This window comes from Myotis davidii, unplaced genomic scaffold, assembly GCF_000327345.1.
Source record: "Myotis davidii unplaced genomic scaffold, ASM32734v1 scaffold1, whole genome shotgun sequence".
NCBI lineage: Eukaryota > Metazoa > Chordata > Mammalia > Chiroptera > Vespertilionidae > Myotis > Myotis davidii.
In genome coordinates, this window is record NW_006294681.1 from 9,256,332 (window position 1) to 9,269,244 (window position 12,913).

The 12,913-nt window shown below is 37.8% G+C and overlaps 1 protein-coding gene across 1 annotated transcript in view; it reads right to left on the minus strand.

Annotated features, from left to right (window-relative positions):
• The window catches only part of DEPTOR (DEP domain containing MTOR-interacting protein), a 161,258-nt gene that overhangs the window by 52,752 nt on the left and 95,593 nt on the right, over positions 1–12,913 (minus strand). The window contains exons 5-6 of the mRNA XM_006769091.2: positions 3,194–3,376; positions 1,361–1,495 (exon numbers count right to left, since the gene is read on the minus strand). Of these exons, the coding sequence (XP_006769154.1) occupies positions 1,361–1,495; positions 3,194–3,376 (318 nt within the window). The remainder of the gene's footprint in view (positions 1–1,360; positions 1,496–3,193; positions 3,377–12,913) is intronic.

The window sequence follows — 12,913 nt, forward strand, 5'->3', positions numbered from 1 at the left end:
CCCTTCCTCTCTTTCAAAATCAATAAGTATATTTTTATATACCCAATTGCCTACATAATAGCATTACATGACAGAGTTTTCTCTTAAAGCCCTTTGAACAACATCTGTTTGTCCTTATTCTCACTAATGCATAATGATTTTTTTTTCTCTAAAGAGATGTATTCACTGAGGGTAGGGGTCATGACTTCTCATCTTTGTATCCCCAACATCTGGTGATAAGGAAACATGACCAAAGAAACAAAGTCTTTTCCCTAAAGGTAATATATTGGACTAGGATGGACAAAGCACTAAACAAATGGAGTTGAGGGTATTTTCAAGGCAATGATTATCGTGAAGGACCATGCAATCTAATCCTGGGAAGTAGGTGGGTAAGGGGCCATGAGAAGGTGGTAGTATCAATGGGTTACAGGCTCCTGTGGGACTGAAGAACTAATTAGGCCAAGGAAGGATTGCTTCTAAATCCAAGTTCATCAAAAGTTTTTTTTAAAACATTTTATTTATTTATTTGTTTACTTAGAGAAAAATTGATTTGTTGTTCCACTTATTTATGCTTTCATTGGTTGATACTTGCATGTGCCCTGACCGAGGATCAGGCCTGCACTTCACTTATCGGGACAATGCTCTAACCGAGCTACCCAGCTAGGGCTTATCAACAATCTTTATGCCTAGATTTTTTTCTGTAATGTAAAGGCCACGAGGTTGATGAATAGAGTTGGAAACCACCAGGCACCAAGAATCAATTACAGGTACAGTTGGGTTTGCATAGACCATGCTTCTTCCTTAGGGGTGCTGGGGATCCACAGCTCTTTGCATTGGTTGTAGTCTGCGGAATCCCTAGTTCCCCTGCTCTGTGGAAGACTGATGTGCTGCTCAAACCCTCCTTCAGGACTGACTGAGGGGCTCCTCCCAGCTGCCAGGACTGCTAATGGCAGACAGCCCTCAGATGCCAATGCTCTCAATAGTTTTTGCAACTATTTCTCTTGCTCAAGGTCACACCCTCTTCCCAGGGGCAGCCAACACTTAATGACCAATCAACATAAAGGTACAAAGGCCTGGCCATCTCACCTGAAATTTGGACAACTGTGAAGGACTACCCCAAATCCAGAGCTCCCCTTGGGTTAGTTGCAGCCTCTATGGAGAGGGCTTGCAGCTCTGTTTTCCTCTGCCCAGCCCTACATTCCTCCTTTCCAATCAACAGTTCTTGACCCTAAGGACACACGATAATAAGATCCCCACACACTAGTCTCCCTCAGTCTGAGAATCTGCTTCCCAGGGAACCCAGCCCTCAGGGAACCCAGTCCCCAGGGAACCCAGCCCGCATATCTGCCCAAGTCCCCCAGGTCACAGTCAGACCACTCACCAGATTTGGGGTTGCAGAGCACAGGGGGGCTGCTGCTGAGGGTGGGGCTGCTGCTGAAGTAGCCACTGCTGCCACAGCTGCTCATGCTGCTCCTCCTCACGGCAGACACGATCTTGATCTCCTTGCTGGGGCTGACTGCGGGTGGGAAAACACAAGGTCACTGAGGGTGGTGGTTTTGGTTCCCTAGAGGACGTGGGCTTTCAGCCGCCAGGTACAGAGGCCAGTTACCTGTGCCGGGAAAAGCATTCTGGCTTCAGAGTGAGAAAAGCAAGGATTTGAGTAGCAACTCTGCCATTTCCCAACTGCATAACTTGAGGCCATTTCCTTCAGTTCTCTGAGCCTCAACTTACCCAACTATAAAGTGAGAATAATACTATATCAAGAATTGGTGCATAAAGTGGATTATATAATGTATGTGCAAGTCCTCAGCTACATAAAATATTATTTGAAGAACCACTAAACCCATGCTGAGCAGTCCCTGGAAGGAAGTAAATTAAGTGTTGGTATACACTTAACCAATTAACAATACTGATAAATGCCTCCTGCTTTCATATGAAATCATGAATCACCCAGAGCCATGGAAGAGGAGATTAAAATACACAGCACATATTTAGGCTTTGAAAGTGTATGTGAGACAGAGGCTTCAATGATCTGATCTGGTTCTCTCTGCCACGAAGTTGGCTGGCTCTCAACAAGGGAGAGGAAATCCAGGTATATATGATGAGTGAAAGAGGCCGTGGAGAGAACTCAGCTTAGTGCCTGGCACATGAGAAACACAAAATAAAAGCTGTTTTTATGGTGACCATGGTTACTATATCCTCCTTACCATCATCATCACTTATTCTGTTGGTCCCATTTAAAAAAAAAAAAGACAAAACTTAGCACTAGTTTTGTGAATAGTTATTCTGAATTTACAGATGACCACACTGTAGGGCGCCCATAAAATGGAGAAAAGAAAAATCTTTCCTCTTCAAGTTATTGTGAGAATTAAGTGAGCAATCAAGCTTGACTCACTGACAGGGGCACAGAAAATTCTCAGTACAGTTGCACGTGTCCTCATCATCACTCCCTATACACAGCCAAGACACCCATGGACATTTTGCCCTCACGTTAAGCCCAGAGCATTCAGACCTTAGGCCAAACACAGTCAATGCCAAGTTTTCAGAGGATCTGATACCCGTTTAAGCTCCTCAGCCTCTCACACAGAATGACACATCAGGCTAACATCTTCTGGATGAATGCAATTATATTTGAGAACATCAGTCACTATCATTTCTGTCAGGCTTAACTGTCAATATGAGACTGTTTAATCTTACATGTAATATCCCAAGCTATTGTGCTTTATGAGCTGATTTCTGCTTTCCACAGTTTTTCTTTGTTCTGTGTCACCCTTTCATAATTGATTGATAACCAGTTGCCTTTTAGTTGCATATGCCCTCCGAAGTCTTTATTCGTTCTTAAAATCTATAGCTTTTCAGTGCTGTAATTTAGAACACTGTACAACTAATGATAATAATTTATTACAAATGAAAAGTAAATAAGGTGTGAGTAACAGCTTGAGAGGTCTTCTTTTTTATTTATTAAATTTGTTGGGGTGACATTGGTCAACATGAACATATAGGTTTCAGGTCTTCAGAGTTCTTCTATAACTCAAATACACAATTTTATAAAACAGACTTCATTGATAATCTAATTTGACTCCCCAGGAACAATTTGGTGGTTGTTTTTTTCTTTTGCATACTTCTGGGTTATGAATAAATAAAAATTTGCTAGAGAACATAATTTCTCAAAAGACAAAAACATGTGGTCGAATTAACAATGGAACTGACCTACCTGACATAAAACTGGTAGATTTCCGGTTGTCGTGGCTCTGCTTCCTCAGGCAGAAGGGACTGTCATGCATTTCCTGGGAAGGGGATTTTTCATTGAGCAGCTCCATGAGTCTTCGCCTCCGCCGGAAGTTCATTCTGAACTGGTAGAGAAGATTGCTGTCCACGAATGGGTGCTTGTTGGACACTGGGGAGAAGAAACAACAGATGAGGATTGTCTGACGTCCTGGCCACTGAGTACTGCAGCCAGAAGACTCCAACCAAAAGGCTTAAAGACAGAATTGAGAGCTTCTGCTCAAGATGGTTGCATAGGTAAATGCGATACTCACATCCTCCCACAACCACATCAAAAATACAACTAGACTACAGAACAATCTAACTGAAACCACCTGAAGTCTAGCTGAATAGAAGTCCTACAACCAAAGATATGAATAAGCCACATAGAGACTGGTAGGAGGGATGGAGACACAAAACGGGCTGGTCCCACACCCACATGTGGTGGATAAAAATATAGCCCACATGGCAGGGGGCACACTTGGAGTGCCCAGCTCAGGCGAACAAGAAGGCTGTGCCATGGGACTCTGTAGGACACCTACTACAGTAGGCCACTTTACCAAGCCCACGAGATGTAGCAGCTCTACCTAATACATATATAGGAAGGCTGCCAAAATAAGAAGACAAAGAAACTATGAATTTAGTACTGGTTTAAGTGCTTTATATGTATTAATTTTTTAAATTATAACAGCAGCCTAGGATAAAGATAAACCCAGAGAAGACCCCAGTTAATGGCAGAGGGAGAAATAGGACCATAGCATTTGACTCCAAAGTTCAAGTTTCAAACCACTACTCTGCACTTCCTCTATGATAAGTAATTCCTGTGCTTGCTTAGGTTCTCATGGAGAATTAAAATAGCAACAGTCTTTACACTGTGAACTAAATAGACAAAAGCAACACAGCACATGGCCAATATAAGATCTACATTTGTGTTAATACCAAAATAATTATTTGGATATTAAACACTGGGTACATGGTCTCAAAAAGTAGTCCCATTCCACATGCCTGAAGTTATGAAATGTGGAGTTAAGCCTGTTTTTCTGTGTGTGTGTTTTTCCAACTTCATGCTATCTATGCTGTAACAAAGTTCTTTTCTACTATTTAATAGCTAAGGGAAGTCAGAACTCCTGCATCTTTGAAATAAATGGAGAGGGTTCAATTGTTTATTTGTTCATTTTGCTTGCATTTTTTCAGCAAGCCAGGTCAAAACATGGTTTTATTTTTAGAGATTCTATATGCATTTTGTAATAGCTTTACTAAGATATAATTCACATGTCATATAATTCACCCATTAAATATTACAGTTCCATGGCTTTTAGTATATTACCAGAGTTGTGCATCCCATCACATCAATTTTTACATCTTCAGCACCCCAAAAAAGAAACCCCACACTCCTTAGGAGTCACCTCCAATCTGCCTATATCCCCTAGTGCTAGGCAACCACACTAACCTACCATCTGTCTCTATATATTGGAGTATTCTGGGCATTTCGTATAAAAAGAATCATACAATATAAGGTTCAGTGTGACTGGCTTCTTTCCCTTAGTATAATGTTTACAAAGTTCATCCACGTTCATCCATGTTGTAGCATGTGACAGTACTTCACTCCTTTTTATTGTCAAATAATGAATAATATTCCATTGTACGGAGACACCACATTTGTTTACCTGTGCATCAGTTGGTGAACATGTTTCCACTTAGTGGTTATGAATAATGCTGCTATTAACATTCATGTACACTTTTCTGTGTGGACATACATCATCATTTCCCTTGGGTTTATAGCTAGGAATGGAATGGGAAGATTACATGGTAACTCTATATTTAATGATTTGAGGAACTGCTGGACTCTTCTCCAATTAGAATACCCCATTTTACATTCTCATTTACAGCAGTGTAGGAGGTTCCAGTTTCTCCACATCCATATGAATGTCATTGTTCATCTTTTTTATTATACTTATCCTAAGTGGTGTGAAGTGGTAGCTGACTGTGGTTTTGATTTGCATTTCTCTGATGGTTAATGATGTTGAGCATGTTTTTATGTGCTTACTGTCCATTTATATATATTCTTTAAGAATTGTCTATCCAGATTCTTTGTTCATTTTTTAAATTGAGTTGTCTTTTTAATAATAGATTTTATTTTTTTAATTGCATTTTCAATTACAGTTTACATTCAATATTATTTTGTATTAGCTTTAGGAGTACACCATGGTGATTAGACAATCATATACTTTACAAAGTGTTCCTTCTGATATTTCCAGTACCCACCTGGCACTGTACATAGTTATTACAATATTATGGACTGTATGCTCTATGCTGTACTCTACATCCCTGTGACTATTCTGTAACTACCAATTTGTACTTCTTAATCCCTTCACCCTTTTCACTTAGTCCCTCAAATCCCTTCCTATCTGGCAACGATCAGTTTGTTTTCTGCATCCACGAGTCTGTTTCTATTTCATATATTCATTTATTTTGTTCTTTAGAGTCTACATATAAGCAAAATCATATGTTATTTACTTTTCTCTGCTGACTTATCTCCTTAGCATAATAACCTCTAGGTCCATGCACACTGTCACAAATGGTAAGATTTACTAGATTATTATTTTTTTTAATATATATTTTATTGATTTTTTACAGAGAGGAAGGGAGAGGAATAGAGAGTCAGAAAACATCAATGAGAGAGAAACATCGATCAGCTGCCTCCTGCACACCCCCTACTGGGGATGTGCTCGCAACCAAGGTATATGCCCTTGACTGGAATTGAACCTGGGACCCTTTAGTCCACAGGCCAATGCTCCATCCACTGAGCCAAACCGGTTAGGGCAAGATTATTTTTTTTAAAGAAGTTTTAGGTTCACAGCAAAATTGGGCAGAAAGTACAGAGTTCTCATATACTCTCTGCCCCTCTGACACAGCCTCCCCAATCAATTATCAAAAATAATTGCAGTTAGTTACAACTGATGAACCCACATTGACACATTATCATCCAAAGTCCACAGTTGACATTAGGGCTCACGTTTGGTGTTGTACATTCTATTAATTTCAATAAGTGTAGAATGATATATTTCTACCATGATAGTATCAGACAGAATAGTTTCACTGTCCAAAAAAATCTTCCATGCTCTGCCTATTCATCCCTCCACCCTCCCTAACCTTGGCAACCACCGATCTTTTTACTGTCTCCATAGTTTTATCTTTTTCAGAATCTTATGCGGTTGACATACAGTTATAGAGGCCTTTTTGGATTGGCTTCTTTCACATAGTCATACGCATTTAAGGTTCCTCCATGTCTTTCCATGGCTTGATAGCTCATTTATTTTTAGCACTGAATAATATACCATTGTACAGATGTATCAGTGTTTATTTAACCATTCACCCTCTGAAGGATACTTGGTTGCTTCCAAGTTTGGGTAAGTATAAATGAAGCTGCTATAAATATCCATGTGCAGACTTTTGTGTGAACATAAGTTTTCAAATCCTCTGGGTAAATATCAAGAAGCATGACTGCTGGGTCATATGGTTAGAGTCTGTTTAGTTTTATCAGAAACTGCCAAACCATCTTCCAAAGTGGCTGTAAGGCTTTCAATTCCCCCAGCAGTGAATGAGAGACCCTGCTGTTCCACATCCTCTCTAGCACTTGGCATCATCGAGTTCTGGATTTGGGCCATTCTAATAGGTGTATAGTGAACAAATCTTTTTGATTTGCTTCACATATGATGTTGAGCATCTTTTCATATTTGTTTTCCATCTGTATATTTTCTTTGGTGACATGTCTGTTCAAGTCTTTAGCCCATTTTTTAAAAATCAGGTTGTTCATTTTCTAATTGTTGAGTTTTGAATTCTTTGTATATTTTTAATAACAGTCCTCTTTCAAATATGTCTTTTTCAAATATTTTCTCCCATTCTGTGGCTTGGCTCCTCATTCTCTTCATGGGTTGTCTTTTTATTATTAAGTTGTAATAGATCTACATGTATTCTAGAAATGAGCCCTTTATTGGGTATATTGTTTCCAAATATTTTATCCCATTCTGTGAGTTGTCTTTTCACTTTCTTGATGGTACCCTCTGAAGCACAAAGGTTTTTAATTCTGATGATGTTTATTTTTATCTTTTTATCTGTTTAAATTTATTTTTCCTTTTGCCACTTGTGCTTTTAGTGTCATGTCTAAGAAACCATTTTATATGCATTTAAAAATAACAATTTTTAAAACAGTTCTTTATATAAACATGAAGAAAAGTGCACTTTGTATGAACTGGCAAAATGGCAACACTTCGTAAATATAGATGCATGCCTGAATGTCTTATGCATATTATTTATTTAGAGCTTAAATGTGGAAGATAAATGAAAATTGGGATGAAGGAATTTATTAGCACCTTTAAGTCCAGTTCCAGATTGTAAAATAGTTTAGTTTTCTAGTAAAAAAGAAGTTTCACATGTTCATTTTTTTAAAACGAAAAAATATAGAAAAGCTTCCATTTTGAACAAAATAGAATTATCTAACTTTCTATCTATCTACCGAATTATGTTGAGCAAAAAACAGGGCTGGCAAATACCAAACTTGATGGAGAGGAACATTCTCCACCCTTTTCCAGTATTTAAATATTGATGCATTCTTATCCTTATAGTCAGAATACCTAGAGGCAAATCATGTAAAAAAAAATCATCATTACTCAAAGAGCTAGGAATACTAAGAAAAGTTACGTAACAAATTCTTGCTCTAGATAAGCTTAAAGTCTAGCAGAAAATAAAACATGCTCACGTGTAACTACTAGTATAGTACAAGATAGAAATTTCAAGTGTCCTAGGAAATTATACATAAAGTGCTATGGAAATTCACCTATAGGTGAAACAAGATTCATTAAAAATTGTCACTAACTGAAAAATAAATGCACACATAGAAGAAGCTTATTTGGGAGCATTGAAGAAAAACCCAAATCAACAATCAACTCCAAAGAATGAAAAGCTAAAAGTTCAGCAACTTAACAAAGAACCTTAAAAGATTCCTTCTGGTAGAAAGGATGGCTCAGCCTCCTATGTCTTACACAGTGAAAGTTTTGAATAATTTTTTTTGAGATGTACTGTGATCCTCCATTACTGAGTCTTTAGATTGTTTTCAGTATTTTTTTTGCATCATAAAGATCATTTCATTTTTCAAATATTCCATTAAATATCATATAATTCCTTTTTTTGGAAAAAAAAAAGGTAAAGACAGTGAGACAATATGCCCAACTGGTTAGTGGAAGAGACACTGTTAGCACTCAGCTCTCAACACCAAATCAAATGCTCTTTCCATTACCCTGCGACACGACCTAGGTGGTCACATGTAGTTTCCTCTTGGTTTCTGTGACAGGTGCTCTGTCATCTCAGCCCACCAATGTCCCATGAAAGCCCAGTGTCCACTCATTGCCTTCTCTAGCCCACTCTGCTGAACTTTAGTCATAACAATAAAGTGAGCAGCTCATTATTTACCACTGTATTAAGCACTTTATAAATATTACATTATCTGCACAATAACTCCGTAGCATGGGTATTACTGTTATTTTCATTTTACTGTGCAATAATTAAGACTTAAGTTAGTTTGGTAACTTGCCCAAGGCCACATAGCTAAGACTTCTGAACCCAAAGCAATATATTTACCTAGAAACATAGGCCACAGGAGAATGGATTAAGACTCTAAAGTTAGAGTAAAATGTTATGAAACACTCCCAGATTCATCATAGAATTTACCTTTTTTTTTTCTGTCACCCACACACCTAGCAATGGGCAATCTTCTTCGGACACCATATTGTAGGTAATATGGGAGGTTTGGGGGGGGGGATGTTGATGATAGGGGAGCACATCTCTTTCCCCAAAGAGGTCACTTGGGAGCCCAGACTCTATCTTAATCATTCTGGCATCTCAAATCCTAGACTACTACCGTATTTGCCGGCATATAAGACGACTGGGCGTATAAGACGACCCCCTAACATTTCCACTCAAAATACAGAGTTTGTTATATACTCGCCGTATAAGACTACCCCCTCTTCCGCACACCTTCCACACACCAAAAAAAAGGTAAAACAATATCAGATTTGATTTTAACATTTTAATTTATATTCAAATGCTTATGACATGCAGGAAAACTGTCACAAGGCTGTATGTAATCAAACATATACATAAAACAGTGCAAGTTTATTACCGGTAAACATACCGGTAATTCACTAAAGAAAACACACTCTATAGACTGGTACCGTAGATGCTTCTCAGGAACACAGGCAAGCAGCCCACAACCTAGAGGGACTGTCAATGATAGAAGTAAGATAACAAATAGAGGTAGAGAGCAAGTGCCGGGCAAGTCCCTAGCAACTCACTAGTGCGCAAGTGCGAGCTCTTCAACATTCTAACAGGCACCATGATAGCGCAAAATCGCGAATCTTCAATGCATATGTAAAGAAATATACGGTAACCCGAATTTACCACACTCGCAAAATCGCACACAGCCAACCATACACCCAGTATGGTATCGCGATTCGTGATTTTGCGCTATCATACTGGGTGTATGGTCGGCTGTGTGCGATTTTGCGAGTGTGGTAAAATCGCATAACAGCAAAATCGCATAACAGCCGAGCATACACCCAGCAGCGCTGCTGATGCCTGAACGGTATGTGGAATGAAGTGGGCGGGCATCGGGAGGCCACTATGGCACGGGGCAAGCACTATGGGCAGTCTATCTGAAGTGTACCTGGCGTATAAGACGACCCCCCACTTGGAGGCATATTTTTCAGGGCCAAAAAATCGTCTTATACGCCGGCAAATACGATATGTGTTTGGCTGAGGTGCTCAGTAAATGGCCGGAAGGGAATTGTCATGGTGGGTGGCCAGAGGAATGAGCAGCATGCCCAGAATACAGTGCATTGTGGACTACTTAGTTGTTAGTCTATATAGCAGTTCCCCCAAACCAATTTGTAGGCTGATGGTAGGTCATGAAGAGTTTGCTGGGGCAAGAGAAATTAGAACATTAATAATAATGCATTTAGGTGTTTTTTTTCTATAACTAAGCATATTTCATTTAAAGACTTTCTTCTGAAATGATATCATAACAACTTTGTTGTTCATTCATTCATCCATCTATTCAACTAACACTTACTGAGTTAGGTGGACCACATGCCAGGTACTTTTCTTGCCCAGTATTTTATGAAATGATGGTAAAACACAGAAAAATTACAAAAGATAGAAGCGTTGTTGTTTTTTAAGTACTCATTCTTGGCAATCATTTTTGGACTGTGAAATTCAAAATTCTATAAACCACTAGGAAGATAATCTAATGCAACCCATCAAGTGTCATATTAACTCCTTTATCAATAATGCTAACTGATTCAGCAGCCTTTTTGGGTATTTCACAAACAATTTCCCTTCTAAGTCTACACCAGCAAATGCAATCTAGGATTGTGACTGTATTTATCACCCACATTTGCTAATGAATAAGTCTTCTGATTATTTCTAGTAACCATTGCTGGGTTTATTATAATTTTTTAAAAAGTTGAGTCGGGCAACAGTATCTTAAATGATTGCCTAAAAATACATAGCACTGTATACATTTATTGACATCTACTGTTTTTTCTTTGTACAGTAAATTGCACAAAACATTAACTCTGGTATAAATAAATCCAGAAAAGCACTCTGAATCCAAACTCCATAACAGATAAAAGGGCCTTAAAAATATTTGTAATTGAAGTAGAAATCTGTCTATTAATTTAACCTCCTCAGGCATTAGCTAACCATGGAGAGTTTCATCCATACCCTTTCTCCATTGTCTGCCTCTCCAGCTCTATACCCCTGAGAGCTAACAGAGTAAACATACCATTTGAGATAAGATACAAGAATTATATTTAAATAGTCCTTATTTTATCACATTCTCTCCACAATAGTGTATTTAACCTTAACTTGTGACCAGATCAGAGAAAACAAGGACTGTGAGATACTATACTCTACCTGTTAAGCAAACTGTCAAGCAGACTATAAAACTCAATAATTTGTACCTTTACCAGTATGTCAGATGGTAGTTACTACACTTATTGTGGTGATTACTTTGTTAGAGATATATATTTTGAATAACTGTGTCATACACCTGAAACTAATATAATACTGTATATTAACTATATTTTCATAAATATAAAATTACATTTTAAAAGTAAAATAAGTTGTAGCTTTGGTATTATTTTACAACCGCTGTTGTTGTTTGTACTGTTATCATCTATTGATGATAGACTTCCATTTGGTTTATGGGAATTCAATTTTATATTTAGTACCCCACTTCAATTTCAAGGAGTTATCTAGATTTTGGTGCCCAGGGCACAGTCACACTCTGTGAAACAAAGGGCTCCAGGTGACAATTGCCTACATCACTTGCATTGTTTTCACTGAATCATTTTGTTTTTAAAAATGTCCACACACACCCCCTCATTAAAACTTTAATGACAAAAACATTAAGTTTCAACATTAGCTCTGTATGTGAAGATAGCCCTAGGTATAACATAGATCACTGTAATTACAAAAGTTGAAAAAGTGCAGGGAGATATCTTTTTATAGCATCAATCAGTCACACTTAACACCCATTCCTTTACTCAATAATCTGAACACCTACTAAGTGCACATGATTCAGCTATCTCTTTTAGCAGGATGATTGGAATGTGACACTTTCATTTGTTCATCCTTTCAGGCTCATCAATAACCATGTCTGCTAAAAAAGACTTTATTTCATACAAGAACAAACCAATTAGATTGGGACTTTATTGAAAACTTTCTTATGCTAAATAACTGTTATAAAATAATATCACCCAATGGAAAGCAAAGTTTCTAGCCTTAGACCACTTCAGTTTGATCCCGTTTTTGCCATTTTTACTAGCTGTTATTTGGGCAAATTACTAACCATTTTAAGCCTCACATTGCTCTCTCTCTCTCTCTCTCTCTCTCTCTCTTTGGTATAGTTTTGTTGTGGATGGGATAATTTATGGAAGAGATTCTAAATGACATCTGACATAAACAGTATTCTTCTTAGGCTCCTAAAAATTGACTTCAGCCTTTGGCCATTTAAGCTCCTGCACAGAACTTATTTCTTCTGGTTGTTGTTTTTTTTCTGCCTTTCTTCCAAAGAACACTTTGTCCATCTCCCATGAGTATTTCTGTCACCTCTTCAGTCGTGAAAAATATGAAATTTTAACCAGATATCTGTCTGGCAAGTATCCCACTAAAAGATATTTAAATCTCAGAAGTCAAAAGAAAGCAAGAATTAAAGGAATGAGTTAAGACACAAGAAATTTTAGAAAGTAACTACATTAAGAAAGCCAAAGACTTTTTTTTACATAGCCATAAATTACATATGTAGAGTCTCAAGAAAAAAACAATGGTTAAATGATATACCATTTATATTCCAAAGAGAGAAAAGAGTTGATTCTTCTACACTTCAACATGGCATTCTCCACATTAAATACAAAAATCTTTTGTTGCATAGTCAACTTGGTCTTAGTAAAACACAGAAAAAATAACCTAAGATCTCGGGGTGGGGAGGGATTAAAGAGAAGGAAATAAAAACTAAGGAGAACAGTAATTGTTGTCTCTAAATTTTGCTTGCTCCAATTCTTCATTTCTCAGATCTCCATGCTAAACAGGACCTTTATATTATAGTAAACAT